The sequence below is a fragment of the Lygodium microphyllum genome, chromosome 1 (assembly GCF_053477565.2).
Source record: "Lygodium microphyllum isolate KBCC chromosome 1, Lygodium_microphyllum_v1.1.10, whole genome shotgun sequence".
Lineage (NCBI taxonomy): Eukaryota > Viridiplantae > Streptophyta > Polypodiopsida > Schizaeales > Lygodiaceae > Lygodium > Lygodium microphyllum.
Genome location: NC_141135.1, coordinates 138371243 through 138387189, shown reverse-complemented (window position 1 = coordinate 138387189; position 15947 = coordinate 138371243). Strand labels below are relative to the sequence as shown.

Sequence of the window (15947 nt, the reverse complement as noted above, 5' to 3'; positions counted from 1 at the left end):
TTTCTCATTTGATAGATTGGCTGCATAAAGATTTGGAGCGAGACAAGTTAAATCGGATGGCTCGGTTGGGTGCCTCACGGATGTAGTGACATTTGGTCATCCATACAGGACAGTCTTCAGAGGTTCTCTCCTTTGCCTGCGTTATAGCCATTGTATGCATGGTGTGACTGGATGTTTGTGCTTCTTGATGATTTTGAGAAAAGGTTAGCTAATTAGATATATCATCAGATGTTGGAAGCTAAGAGATGGGTCACTGGGAAAGTTAATAAATTATGGCATCTTCGGGATAGCAAAAAGAAGTGGCGGGAAAGTTTTATCCAGCTTTGGAAGTCTAAGGTTTCGTATCAGGGTAAAGTGTTCATGTGGAGGCTGCTTATTGGTGGTCTTCCAACGGGAGATGTGCTCCGTGTCCAAAAGATCTCTGCAGGACATTGTGCTTTTTGCACTACATGTGATGAGACATTGCTTCACCTCTTTGTCTCTTGCCTTGTTGCTCGACAGATCTGAAACTTCATTTTCCGAGTGTGGTCCTTGGTGACTCAGCACCGCATACCAGCTCGCTCGTGGATTATGGGAAATATGTACTCTATGTCTTCTTTGCATTCAGATTATTCTTGCCTTTTTCATTTCCTTAGATGGACAGCCCTGTGGCATATATGGCGTACTCAGAATGCCTTTATTTTTGATTCAGCATCGGGCATCCATGGGCATGTGACCCGTGTGTGTGGTTTAGTGCTATGGCAAATCTCTTCTATGATGTCAGTTCACCTGGTTCTTCCGGATGTTGTTGCTCCTTTGCTGGCTATTGTTCGCTCTACTCTAGCTGTCCCAAAGGCCTGATGTAAATATCTCCACAGAGAGAGAGTTTATGACTGTTATTTCTATGTTGACTTGATGATCTGATGTAAATATTTACTACTTAATTCAATTATCTTCACAAAAAGAGAGAGAGAGAGAGAGAGAGAGCAATACAGAGTGAGATGCACGACATGTGGGTACAAAGAGTTGTACCTCTCTTAGGTTTTTGTGATAGTTATATGTAAAGTACTAAAGTACAAGTGCTAAGGGTGTGTTCATACCCAAGCACCTATAAAAGGCAAGGTGGCCCTTTATTCCCAATATCGTTAGAGTACAATACACTCTCCAGCTAATACTCTTTGCCTTGGTCCACTAGACAAGTGTTCAAAGGTCAACATTCTTCATTGCATATTGTGTTTGCTGCATTGAGTATTGTCTTCTATTTAGTATTCAATCATTATTATTCATTGTGTTCATTATCTCTAAGTTACCCTAATGCTAATCATGTTCTTTATTAGTCTGTTGATTTGTCATACGATTGTTTTTTTTGTGTTTTTTGTGGTAGAGCATTTCTTTACATGTCCATCATCTTTGAGGTCCATAGTAGAGATCCTTCATGTTCTAGATTCGGGATTCCATCTCCTTTTCGTCTTTGGCCTTTTACATGTCTTGGACATGGGTTTTCTTTATAGAGCATGTTGTCTCTATTGAGGATGCTACCTCAAGAGACATACTTTGGGCTCATCTTTAGGAGTGTGGGCTTTATCGACTCCAATCCCCTTCTTGGAGGGGGATATTGATATTGGTGATGTGGCTCTGGCTTCTTTGACTCTTCTCTCAATTTTAGAGGGGGATTTTGGAACCTTGAGGAGCTCTCTTAAGGGTGCACATCATCACAGGGCCTTTACATTATGCAATGACTACTTTCTCTCTTTTTCAAGCTGCCCTTCCTTGCTGCTAATATCACCATCCCATGCTTGTTGCAAGACTGCTTTACAACGCCACAATGCCCTTGGTAGCTCCTAACTTTGGTCTTTTGGTCAGATTAGAGACTTGGCTTATCCATTTGTGATTGGATACCTTGGTTGTGATGTTCAAGGCGTTTCCACTCCAATTGGTTGTTCTTGCTGTCCCTATCAAAGGGCTCTCATGTAGAAAGGGGGTCCAGTGTCCTCATTAATGCACTTCTGTAGCGTGAAAGGGATGATTGTGTGAATTCTTGTATGAGTGTTTTGAGATTGGCGTTTCTTCTATTCGTTTGCATTTCATCTCTTTTCTTTCTCCTCTTCGTGTGTATCTTTTGTTGTGCACCCTCATAGGCTCAACCTTCCACATCCTATGCTTGTCTTTAGGATAGATTATGTAGCTGCCAACTATGTGGTACGAGGCTATATAAGTGTCCTAATTGGTGTTAAACCATGGAGTAGGATCTTGATAGCATTAACTAGAATGGGACTTAGACTCTTGTTGAGCATCCTCATCAGAGAAGGTCATCAAGTTGAAGTGGATTTTTCAAACTAAGTTCAAGCATATGGTACCCTACATAAATATAAGGCACAATTGGTGGTGCTAGGTAAGAAAGAGGGCATTGACTACAAAGAAACACTTGTCCTCACTGCCGCTTTATGCCCATTTGGCTCTTGAGTCAGGTTGTCCATTCTGGTTGGCATATCTATGAAATGGACATTAAAAGTGCCCTTTTGAATGACATTTTGGAGAAAGAGGTTTGTGTGGTGCAGCCATGGGGCTTCTCCATTCCTGGCCATGAGAATACAATCTGGCTTGCAAAAAGGTCACCCATTTCAGGATCAATGTTTCCTTCATACCTGTGATATAATTTTGTACATTTATCATGACCAAGGGGAGATTTGCTACAATATTCTCTATGTAGACGATTTGATAATTACAAACTTAGATTTATCTAAGATTGCATCCACAAAGGAACACCTATCCACCACTTTTGAAATGAGGTCTCGATTGTCTCTCTTATTTTCTTGGCATGGAGATTAGCTAACATCTTGGAGACATCTTCCAGGATCAATGTTTCCTTTCTACAGTCTTTGCACCATCATATGCAGCTTGTGCTGCTCAGGCTGCTGCATACAGCCAAAATACAGATATTTCCTCATCCTTAGCATCCATCCTTGCATCTTGACATCAAGTGCCAGCCAGTTGCTCACATCCAAGATCCTCTGAGCGACAACACAGTCTACCCTGTTCATGGCATCTTTGACTGTACATACAACTCTGCACAGCTTGCACCCCTTCTTCGAGCATCCCTAACACCTGTGCTCCCTTCTGCTGCCTTCTGCATTGAAGCTTCCTTCTTAGAATAAGAGATCACATAATTGAAAATGTTGGAACAGTGTAAAATGGAGAATCTAATTTTGAGTCAATGTAATTTAAATTATTGCCAGCTCAGTGTCCGTTGCCTTAATTGAGACTATCTCCAAACTATCCACCATGCAGAATGTTGAAGGTCCAATCACACAGCAATTCTTTGGAGACAAGAACTTACAGTTCTCATCTGGTTCTCTTACATAGGGAACTGGTCAGTGGTGACCCCACTTTCCACATAAGAGGGCAACTCATTCAACATCTGTCTTTTGCTTCTTATTGCACCTCCTGTCTGCACATCTAGTTGCTTTCTGTAAAGTACTTTGCATCCTCAAAAAAGATTCAATTTTTTTTCTGTATGCAGTTCAAGTCTGTGCAATTGATGAAAGAATGTCTCATTATATCCCTTGCAAGTCTTAGCTGTACATAACACCTATGACAAGAAGCAGAAACAGACAAAAAGATATTATAAACCATCCATTTTCTATTCTCTCTAAATCAGTTCAATTTTCAGGAATACAGCATATGTTTTTAACGTTGTAGCTCTGACTATTTATCAGTTCTTGATTCTTCTTTTTCCAATCCCCTCGAGATGAGTAGAATTTCTGCTGGCAATCTCTTGAAACAAGGCAATACCTCCTTCAATTGTCAAATAATCTCATTTAAGCACCAATCGTGGATGTAGGCATGGTAGAAGGATCCTAACTTGTTGTATATGTGCAGGTACAATGACATTTGGAGAACAAAATTCGTATGCAGATGCTTCCAACCAACTTATGATGGCTACCAATTCTGGAATAAACTTCATTGACACTGCTGAAATGTATGTCAGTTTTTGCATCTTTAAGCACATCTTTAAAATGCAACAGCATGTGAATCGAGGGAACATTGAATAGTATGAGTAGATTACTGGTTGAAAAGAGAGGCACTAAGTTAAACCTAGGTTGCACATGTTAGTGCATCATATGATATGATTTTAAATGAATGTCATTCTGGTCAAAAGCATAGTTATTTGTCTAAGATCTTCTATTACCTAAAACACCCTAAGTGTTTCTAGTAGGACTTTCCCCAGATTAGAGAAAGCATTCTGCACTCTACTTGTTGAATTGACAATGCCCAGATTGCCTTACTTTCCAGGAATGGTTGGCATAATGCATACGGGTCAAGATTACTGAAAGTCACAAATAAGTCGAAAGCTTGAGCCAACGTAAATAGAAGGTACTAATGCTGATAGTACATCGTTCTCATATCCAATCATATGCGAAGAGCCACTAGGTTAGCACATAGAGCTGCTGTGATCATTCAGAAGGGACTGGTGGTTGTTTACCAATTGACCGACTTTTTTCCCACATATCTTTAGGTAGTGAAGTCATACCAAAAGCTCTTTTTATTTTCGGTGTAGTAGTTTGTATCCTTTATCTTAGTCTTATAGAGCAAGTTTCCATATAGTGACACTACAAAAGATTTCTATGAGAGAGTTATAGGTGATCGATGTTAGATATGCTCAACACCCCACCCTTATAAGGTGCCATCAATAATCCATGGTGCTCAAAGTTGTAAGTCCCCATTATGAGGAGAAGCTATGTGTGAGCCTGGATAATGGTTGGTTCTGGTGCTTTTGTTACTAGTGTTAGGGTTACCATGGACCACCCCTTTTTCAAGGCCCGAGGGTTGTAGAAGTAGCCCTTGGCTAGAGGGTCCTATAGGGCAGCTGGCAGGCGTGCATGAATAGCTCCCCTGGCCTAATAGTAAAGGGAATATTCCTTGGTTAACTAGCAAATGATTATAATATGGTAGATTGGTCAGGTCTACTTAAGAAGCAGCCCTTGGCTAGAGGGTCCTATAGGGCAGCTGGTAGGCGTGCATGAATAGCTCCCCTGGCCTAATAGTAAAGGGAATATTCCTTGGTTAACTAGCAAATGATTATAATATGGTAGATTGGTCAGGTCTACTTAACTACCTTCGCAAGCTATAAAAGGGAGACCCCTTCAAAACCATGATATCTTTCACCTAGTCAGAGTTCTTTTAGTTAGCCTTAAGCTCTTCATCCTATCTTTTTTTTTTGCAAGTAAAATGTGGCTGATTATATTACTCAAAAAAACTGATTACAACAGAGTGTTCGTGCTCAAGAGACTAGTTGGAGCTGATGCAAGGTCACCAGTACATCATGTATACAAGCCTCTCAAGGCGGTCTAGGGAGGATGGGGGCAAGAAGCCATGGGGGGGGGGAGGGATATATTGCCAGCTGGGGTTGCCTGCGTGCATTACGAAGAACAGACCCTGGCCGTCCCAAGTGCACATGAAGTGACCTCGGAGCTTCTAACTCGCCCTGGACTCGCCTTGCACCTAATCCCATCGGCCGCGGAGGGAGTGGATGATGGAGGTCCAGAGCTCTTCATCCTATCATTTGTCTAGCTTGCTATCTAAGCTTCACAATGAAAGTGTATGGGTGGGCAGAGCCATCTTGTATGAATCGGTTTGGAATTAAAGAAATTTCAGCTTCTCTAATTTGTTGTGTATTTCAACTTGGTCTATGTGCCAACATAGGACAACCTTGCAAATCTTTTCAAAAAGACTTTGTGTCGTGAGAAGCTTTTTGCAAAGCTTTGGGCTTATTCTCCTTTGTGAATCGATCTAGTCCACTAGGCATGGCACTTCCTTGTGCATGAGTTTCAACTCTTGTTCATTGCATCACTCCCAATGGGGATTTGTTACTATATTTTGGTAGTGATGTGTATGAACACAGTTAGGGCCATTGGGGCACTTTTTTCCCTATTCAGGAGGTTCTTTTCCCTCAGCCTTGTATATATGCTATTCACTTTTAGGACATACTTGGTCTTATAAATATTCTCTATTGATACCTCTCAATACACTTTGAGTTGTGCTCCCTCAAGCTGCTTCTTCTCCAAGTTGTGTATTTGCATTCTTGCAACCCTAAATCCAGCAAATTTGTGCCACTAGAGGGCTAGGGCTAGTAGGATACAAAAGACTAGTGAGGAGCTAGCTCAATGGTGTCTTCGGATTTGTCCACTAGAGTTTGATGGACTACTAATAGCTCTTAGTACTCAAGTGAGATCTCAAGCTTTGACATTTGAGGAATTTTGTTCATTTGTAATGGAGGAGTTGTAGCTTAAAGGTTGAGAAGGAAGCAACATTTATTGGAGATGTTGCATTCTCTACCAATGCAAAAGGCAAAGGTGGTTCCTCCACCAAAAGTGACGGTGACAAAAAGAAGAATGGAAGGAGAGTGCTATAGAAAGGACATGCAATTGTAGATTATCATGCCAAGAAGGTAGATGAAAACAATGATACCTTGAGAGTAAAGGGAAGGACAATCACCATTGTTGCAGAAGAAATGTGAGGTAGAAGGTTGAAGAGAGCAGGGCAGCAGGCTGGAAGTTGAAACACAACAATATTAGAGGCTAGAACGATAAAAACACAACAAAGTATTGTTTGGGGACAAACTTTGATGAAGAAGAGGGAAGCTGGTCTAAAAATGTAGCAATCTAGAGATGTTCAACAATTCACAGCAGCATCAGCACCCCAAAATGCAGGCAAAAGAAGCTATCTGGCAGGTAGCAAGGCGGGATAAAAATGCAGTTGTATGGGAGTTCAGCAGCAAGGCAGTGTCACTAGGAGCACAAGTGGCAAGAAGAGGTGATAGATGGTGGCAGTCTTGATGTGTGGGTGGCAACTCTTGAGAATCAGCAGCAGCTCTAGCCAGTTGGGTAGCACCAAGAGGTGAGGATGGTGATGAAGATGCTGATGATGAATTTAATGGAGAGTTGGCACAAAGTGTGGGAACGAGGGATGAGAAATGGTTGCCCACAACAAATACATTGATAGGAGATTTTCAGGCATTTGGGCTACCATCACAAATAAAATGCCTATTTCATAAATTATTCTCTTTGGGGCTCTTTTCATGGAGTTAAATTAGTTCAAGATGCATGATAATACTCTCTTAATTTAGGCTGCAGCAGGGGTGGTGGTAGTTGAAGGTGGGCGACAACCTCTAATAAGTGGGTGGTAGCTCTCGAGGATGGGTGGCAGCTCCATTTAGGTGGGTGGTAGTAGAATGTTGAGGATGATGGAGAGATGGTACAAAGTGTGGTTGAATGAGAGATGGATGCCCACATCATGTCCTTTTGTATGAGATTTTTGGGCATTTATCCTATTGTCACAAATAGAACGTCTTTTTCATAAATAACTCTTATTGGGGCTGTTTTTGTGGAGGTACATTAGGCCAGAATGTGTGATAATTTTCTCTTAACTGAGGCCTTTAATTTATGTGCTCAACACCCCCTCTCAGGGTCAAAAGTGCGCAAGGGAAGAGAGAGTATAAATTTATCCTCATTTTGTTAGTTTAGTGTGTATCATGGGCTTTCAATATTTAGCATGCATCCCTCATGAGTTCCTAGGTTAGGGAGGGACTGTGAGAGGTGGCGATGGAGCTTGTAGGTGTTGTTGATTTCTTGACATGGTGGATCCCAAGGGAGGCTTGTCACATGCATTAGATTAGTCTAGTAGCTCAAATCCTTGAGTTGCTGTGGTCTAGGTCCATGTTGAGAGGTTTGGACATAGTGAGCGATGTTTGCTCCTAGTTTGTCCTCCTTTTGACTAACACCTACATTTTCAGGCTGCCACTCAACCCATAAGAAGGTGCTACACATCTGTGTTTTGGTTCTGATTCCCCTAAAGGTTCTCTTTTCATCACCATCAACTAGTGAGCGATGTTTGCTCCTAGTTTGTCCTCCTTTTTGACTGCCACCTATAGTGGCAGGCTGCCACTCAAACCATAAGGAGGTGCTACACATCTATGTTTTGGTTCTGCTTCCCCTAAAGGTTCCCTTTTCATCACCATCAGCTATAGAGGAATGTATTTCGCTCCCTTCGCTGCTGCCCAAATTGATCTAGTGTCTTCTTTGACATCCTCGCCTTCCTAAAGGATTGTGTTTCGCTCCCACCATAGTGCACATTCCTTCCATAGGTGCTGCTGTCCATCAATTGTGACAACACAGTCACATTGAGCCATAGTCACATTAAGCCTAGGATATAGACACACGGAGGCCTAGGGCCATTGTATCATCATTCGATTTCATTCATCATTATTCTGTTCTCCAGTATTTTTGAGTTCATTCACTACTTGTGTTTGTGGTACAGTTTGTTGTCCCCATTGCAAACCTTTTTGCTTCTTTACATGGTATGAGAGCGGGGCATTAGTGATAGATATCAAGATATGTCTATTTCCACTTCCTATGATCAAGGATGGAGTATGATCAATAGTGACATTGATGCTTTTTTGAGGCGTATTTGTTACTAGACATGATGTACATTTCTTCTTTTGTGTATACCTCTTGCTTGTAAGCTTTAGTCTTAGTTAGATGAGGACTTTGGAAGCTATGCCACTGCCTCAGTCTGTCATTCATTTTCATGTGTCAATCTTCTTCATTTCAAGCACATTAGGTGGAGATTAGAGTGCATTTTCCACTTATCACTTGAGGATGCTCACACTGCACACTTATGATCAATGGAGTGCAGTTTAGCAGCCATCGCCATTCCTTTGGCATTATATCGGTCTGTTCATAAAATCTATGCTTGTTTATAGGTAGTTCCATGCCCATGCCTCCATTATTTAGATCAGATCATCCATCATTCTAGCCATCATCATTCTCCCACGTCTTCCTCAGCTAGACCTCTCCATAGCTTCGTTCTAGCACTCTTCTACTTGCTGCCCACTATTCGAGCTCTCCCTCTTGGGATTCCAAATGCCTTCTTTTCTTATCAACATAGAGTTTCATGTGGATTTGTGCCTTTTGAAGATTCACTTTGCATTGCTGAAGCAGGACTTGCATGTGATTCAACTTGGCTTTACTTTGAGGGTTGATCTTATCGTTGAACAAGACTATAGGGAGGGGGACTGTATACCCGTATGCTGCCTCAAAAGGGGAAACCCCAATGCTAGAGTGGGTGGAGTTGTTATATGCAAATTCAGCGAAGTGGAGCCATGTATCCCAATTGTGTTGTACATTGTGGCAAAAGTACCATAGGTACATCTCAAACCATTTATTTACCCTTTCGGGTGGCCATTTATCTATGGGTGATATGTAGTGGATGGAGTAAGCTTGGTGCCCATAGACGTTAAAATTGCCTGTCAAAAGTTGCTTATGAACTTGGCATCTCGATCGTGCACTATGACTTGTGGTAATCTATGGAACTTGAAGATATACTCCATAAATTGAGTGGCCATCTGAGAGGCAATGTATTGAGTCTTAGTGGGGATAAAGTGGGCAGCCTTGGTGAGGCGATCAACTACCACGTACATACTGTTCCATCCTTTCTTGGTAACGAGGAGGTCCGTAATGAAGTTCATAGTGATATGTGTCCATTTCCCTTCAAGAATAGACAGTGGCTGCAAGAGGCTAGTGGGTCTAAGAGTGTTGTCCTTGTTTTGTTAGGCGTGGAACGCATTTGGTCACAAAATCCTTGATATCCCTCCATAAGCCTTTCCAGTGAAAGCTCTTGGCAATCCTATCATGTGTTTTTAAAACACCCAAGTGACAAGGAGTGGGGCAAAAATGCATCTCTTCCATGTTTTTCTGTGTGAAGGGAGAAGTGTGGGGGATGACAATCTTGCCATGGGACCAAATAAGGCCATGTTTGAGTTGATATTGGGAGTTTTCAGTCATTATCTCATGTAATTTTTGGAATATGTGGCTAAAGTCCTCATTCAACAAATAAGTTTCTTGAAGGTTCTCAATCTAATGACTATGTAACTGTGAAATGGAGGATACTTTGCATACCCATATCGGAGAGAGTGAATCAACCACGATGTTGTCTTCGCCTTGAGTCTGAGAGATATCAAAAATATAGTTTTGCAAGGTTGCCACCCATCTCCTTTGCTTAGGAGTCAAAGTAGACTGAGTCAGGAAGTACTGGAGGACTCTATGGTCACTCTTTACTCTAAAATGGCTGCCCTATAAGTAGTGGTGCCATTTCTTAATAGCATGGAGGATAGCCAACATCTCTTGGTCATACACATTCATTTACATCTCCTTGTCATCGAGCTTATGGCTCTCAAAAGCAATCACACCATGTTTTTGCAGCAATACCACACCAATACCTTTGCCACTGACATCATACTGAATGATAACCTTGGAGAAATCAGGGCATACGAGGATGGGGGCTGAAGTAAGCATTTCCTTCAATTGCTTAAAGTTGTGATCAGTAGTAGTATCCCAGAAGAATGATTCATTTTTTAACTGATCAATCAAAGGTGTTGCAATGGTGGCATAATGCTTAATGAAGCATCTATAAAATGAAGAGAGACCAAGGAAACCACGTAATGAAGTAGTGTTGGATGGAGTGAGCCAATCCTTAACACATTGCACCTTCTTGGGGTCATCCTATATGCCATTTTTGCTAACAATGCGTCTCAAGTACTCCACTGATGTTTGTATGAAGATACACTTACTTTCCTTAGCAAAGAGTCGATGCTCTCTCAAGATATTAAACATCCTTTGATATGTGTCAAAGTGCTTCTCTCGTGGCTTGCTGTAAATGAGAATGTCATTTAAAAAAAACGAGCGTAAACTTAAATAGGAAGGGGTGGAGAATTTTATTCATGAGGCTCTAAAATGTGGTGGGGGCATTAGTCAACCCAAAAGGCATCACTAGAAAAGGATAAAGCCTACGATTAATCCTGAAAGCTATTTTGATCTTATTACCCTCCCTCATATGGATCTGATGGTAGTTAGAGCGTAGATCAATCTTAGTGAAGAAGTGTGCCCTTTTCAACTCATTCAATAAGCCATCCATCTGTGGGATGGGGGGCCGGTTCTTCATTGTTGTGATTTTGTTCAAGTCTCTGTAATCAATGCACATGTGGAAAGAGCCATCTTTCTTTTTGACTAATAGGACGGGAGATGCATAAGGGGAATAATTCGGTTCAATAAAACCCATCTTAAGTAATTCCTTGACTTGCTTTGTTCTTCACGTTCATACTTGGAGGGTCTATAAGGTGGCTTGTTCACTGGCTTGGAATGAGGCTCTAAATCAAGTGGGTGGTCCACTTATCTCTTTGGGGGAAGGGCTATAGGCATCTGAAATAAATCACAATACTCCTCAAGTAAAGCTTGCAAGGTTGAATCCCTAGGTTCTTTGGAGAGCTAATCTAAATTTTCCTTATTCAAGTGCAAAACAAAGATCTATGAGCATTTCTTAAACTCCCGTTTGAGTTGCTTTGTTGGAATTAGCTGAAAATCAGTATTATTATGAACTCCCTCCAAGAGGATAAGCTGTCCATGCATCATAAACTCCACATTGAGGTGAGAGAAGTCCATGGTAAATTTTCCCAATTGTTTTAGCAAATCACAACCCAAGACAACATCAATAGGGGACCCATATCTAATGCAATTAGGTCAACCAATGCCACATAATTCTTAGCCAAGCATAGGGGGACTTTGGAACATATATGTGTGCTGATTTTTCCCTCATCATTTGCTATTTGAACTTTCAAGGGGTGCTATGATTCCGTAAGGGTGCATTTCAACCCCTCAATAGCTGATTTATTGACAAAATTGTGAGTACTACCAATATCCACAAGAATGAATACATTCTTGCCATTAATATTGCCTTGAATGCATAGGGTGTTGGGACTCCTAGAACCAGTCCAAGCATCTAAGGAGATGGAACAAAGGGAGGTGGTAATCGGGTGGGATGTCAAATCAAGAGCATAGGATGGGCAACCGCTTGGGTCAAAGGGAAACTCATCCTCCGGTCATGGAACTGCTCTTGGTTCACATCCTTAGTATGCTCTTCATTTTCAGTAGGTAATTTTTCCTTTTCATTATGCAAATCTTTCATTACATACACGCTATGAACTTTGACCTTGGTTATCTTGTAGGGGAATTTGGAGGTATGGTCGGCTGTATACTTGTCCTCACATTTAAAGCATAGGCCTTTTTCTTCCGTTTCTTCATAACATCCATGGGAATGAACCTTTGACCACTTGAATCATTCGAGGGTGATGCAGTGTGGTGTCTATTTTCAGCATATTTGCTCTCACCATTAGAGCCAAGTGCTGTCCCAAAAGTGTCCTGTTTTCTTTCTGCATGAAAGGGGGGGGGGGGGGGGTAAGTGGGTATTTTGGGGCTGCTATTAGGTGTGGAATTGCCTCTAAGACCACCCCCATATGGGGTGACCTCAATGGTGCAGGACTGTCCATAATCTTGCTGAAAACTCTCATTTTTATGGTACTTTCTTGTATATCTTTCATCCAATTCAATTGCATTAAATAGTGTAGTTGTCTTTTGAGCCATGACATCTGCCAATAGGCTTGGCTTCAACCCATAGATGTACTTGTGCAATTTGGCATTGTCACTAATGCTCTTCACATTCATGTGAAGTTCATAAACAGATTTGTGTACTCTCGTACAGTGAGATTATGTTGGTCAAGAGTGTATCATTGTCTTGCCAACCTCTCTTTTTTCACAGGGGATACAGATACTTGAATCATATGCATTTTAAAGTCTTTCCAATCAATAAATTGATGATTCTCTTGATTGATATAGCACCACCATGTGTGGGCCAATCCTTCCAAGTGGAGAGATGCAAAGATAATTTTTTGATCATCCGTGCGGGGGTAAATATTGAAGGACTTTAATTTAGAAGTCCATTCTTTCAAATTTGATAGTTATGGGGACTGTCCATTGTACTTAGTGAGAAGGATCTTGTCACGGAGATCATTAGGGCTTTGTTGCCTATGGAAACCTTACTATCCATACATACCATAATGGCCGTACATACCATGTTGTTCAGACATATCATGTTATGCATTTATCCCATGTTGCCCATTATAGCCATGTTGCCATAGTTACCAGGAACGGGGAATGGGAACGGGAACGGGGGGAACGCCCAAAGTTAGGGAATGGGAATGGCAAGCGTACACACATACACACACACATATATGGAGAGAGAGAGAGAGAGAGAGAGAGAGAGAGAGAGAGAGAGAGGTTTCATCAAGGGCCGAAACATTCTGCATAATGTCTTAAATGTGCAAATGGCTATTGACTATGCAAGGCACTTTAATCAGGAGATGGTATTGATCCAATTGGACCTGGAAAAGGGTTTTGATTACTTAGATTGGTCTTTCATTGCAGAACTTATATCTACTATGGGCTTTGGTTGGTGCGCAGATCGGACGCAGATAGCTCACGTGGTGAATCCCGGAAGGTCCCCAAGAACAAAGTACTCTACTTTTTAGCACAAAAACCCATGTAAAAGCAAGCACGACATGAGACAAGAGACAAATTGGGTTCAATCTCCCCCATGCCTTGTGTGAGCGCTTCACAAAGCATGTATTTAATGTATATTTCTAATCTTTATGCTAAAAAATAGCCCAATTACAAAAATATGACAAGCTTTTAGCTTTTGAGTTTGCTTTCTACCAAAAATAGAAAAATAAAGCTAATGGACGGTGCCTATAGTGTCTGGCACGCCCAATCTCAATGTCCAAATAGAAATAACATATCCAAGCGCATAAGCGCATACAAAATAATAATAAATAATCGATGTCTCTATAGACATAACAAAATATAGACGTGGCGCCTATCAAAATATAGTCCAAAGATCGAAAACCCGCTAGACTCCAATGCTTTCCTCCGCCACTGCTGCTATCTCTACACATCAACTGAAGCATTCACAATCGTTAGTAAAATAACACAATTAAACCGACAAAAGTGAATACCTAGCAGTCTTCAGCTACATAAATAAATCAACTGGTTAGAAATAAATCCTAACCTTAATTTATTACGAGTGCGCACTCTAAACTCATAAACGTTTATTAATTTAATATGCATTTTGCGGAATCACCCGCTATGGAATCACCCATGTACACACTAAATTAATGAAACGCCCGAAAAGGACAGGCGTCCCCATCAACTTCTCGCACAAAGAATCCTCTTTGCGTATGAGCCCCGGTCATCTAAGTTTACGGAATCCACCGTAAAACCTCACGGAATCCACCGTGGAATATGCCTCCTGGCATCATACCCCCGGGGTGGGATAGCAATTGACCTCAATTGCTATTAGTTCAATGTGGAGCTAACAGAGTGGGGAAAGCATTTAAGTCTCTAGCGTGCATCCATTGTGCTTCCTCTACAGGATGGTTCTTAAATTTCACTAGATATCTAGAATACCTTCGGCCAGTTCTAGTGGTCATGTAGTCAGTGTCTATGATGGCTTCTGGTTCAAGTATTTCAGTTTCTTCTTCTAATATAGGTGGGTTTTCATAGACAGGGTGGATAGGTAATTGTCCTCTAAATGGTCTCAATAAACTAATATGAAATGTATTATGAATTTTCCAATGGGATGGCAGTTCTAACTTGAATGCATTGTCATTAATCTTATGAATGATTCTAAATGGTCCGTAGAATCTAGGAGCTAATTTGACAACTGGATGTCTATCTACACTTTGTAGTCTACGCTTTTCTATTCTAAGCCAAACATAATCATCAACTTTGAAATTCATGGCTTGTCTTTTCTTATTGGCTTGTTTGGTATATGATTGTTGGGCTTTAGCAATCATATCCTTTACTTCATCAAAAATAGTGTTATGCATAACAGCAATATCATCAGCAGTCTGTATTCTATTAGACAAAGATGCAATAGGTGTAGATAATCTGTGTCCATAAATAACTTCAAAAGGTGCTTTCTTTGTAGATGTGTGCGGTGTATTGTTATATGCAAACTGTAATAAATGTAAATGAGTATCCCATGTATGAGGTTTAGAGATAGTGTATGCACGTAAAAGATCTAGAATGATGCTATTTGTGGCTTCTGTTTGTCCATTTGTTTCTGGATGAAATGCAGATGAGAAATCAATCTTTGTGCCTAGATTTGCAAACAGTGTAATCCAGAAATTATTACAAAATCTAGAATCTCTATTTGAAATAATCACTTTCGGCAATCCATGGTTAGTAAAAACAGTTTTCAAAAATAACTGTGCTGCTTGTGATGCTGTTAAAGTTTTCTTACATGCAATGAAATATGCTTGCTTACTAAATCTATCTACAATTGTCCAAATCATGTCATGGTTAGATTTAGTATTTGGTAAGCCAGTAATGAAATCCATAGATATATGTTCCCAAGGTTTAGATGGAATAGATAAAGGCATTAATAGTCCATACTGTTTACCATGATGTCTTTTTATTCTTTGACAAATCAAACATTCAAAAACAAAATTAGATACATCTGCATCCATATGCGGCCAATAAAAATCTTCAGTTAACATGCGTAATGTAGAAATGATACCTCTTGATATGGGGGACAATGAATTTCATTCAAAACAAAAGATCGGAATGGAATAGTAACACATAGTCTCTTTTCAAAGAACATGAATCCATCATTATATGATAATGAATCAATAGGAATGAAATTATTTTGAACTAATTTTTGCCAATCAGAATGAAAAGTAATATCCTGGTGATATGTGTCTTTCATAGCAATTAAAGAATCAAAAGATATGATAGAAATGTTATGAATTGCAGGTCTTCTACTCAATGCATCAGCAACTACATTTTCTTTTTCAGGTTGGTATTGAATGATAGGATGGAAACTTTGAATGAATGAAGCCCATTTGATATGACGGTCAGAAATTTGGGGTTGGCTAAGTAGATGTCTAATGCTTTGCTGGTCGGTCTTTATCATGAATTCTGAACCCATTAAATAATGCTTCCATTGTTTTAATGCTTGTACAACTGCTAAGAGTTCTTTGTCATAAGTGGAATATTTAAGCTCAGAGGGTTTCAGCTTAG

At 40.5% G+C, this 15947-nt stretch overlaps 1 protein-coding gene across 5 annotated transcripts in view; it reads left to right on the top strand.

Annotated features, from left to right (window-relative positions):
- The window catches only part of LOC148041731 (uncharacterized), a 277578-nt gene that overhangs the window by 61355 nt on the left and 200276 nt on the right, over positions 1-15947 (top strand). For 3 of the 5 annotated variants that reach the window (XM_087681817.1, XM_087681809.1, XM_087681833.1), the window contains exons 2-3: positions 3859-3958; positions 15681-15722. In XM_087681817.1, coding sequence (XP_087537943.1) covers positions 3859-3958; positions 15681-15722 — 142 coding nt within the window. The remainder of the gene's footprint in view (positions 1-3858; positions 3959-15680; positions 15723-15947) is intronic. The other 2 variants (XM_087681825.1, XM_087681842.1) reach the window with 1 other exon arrangement.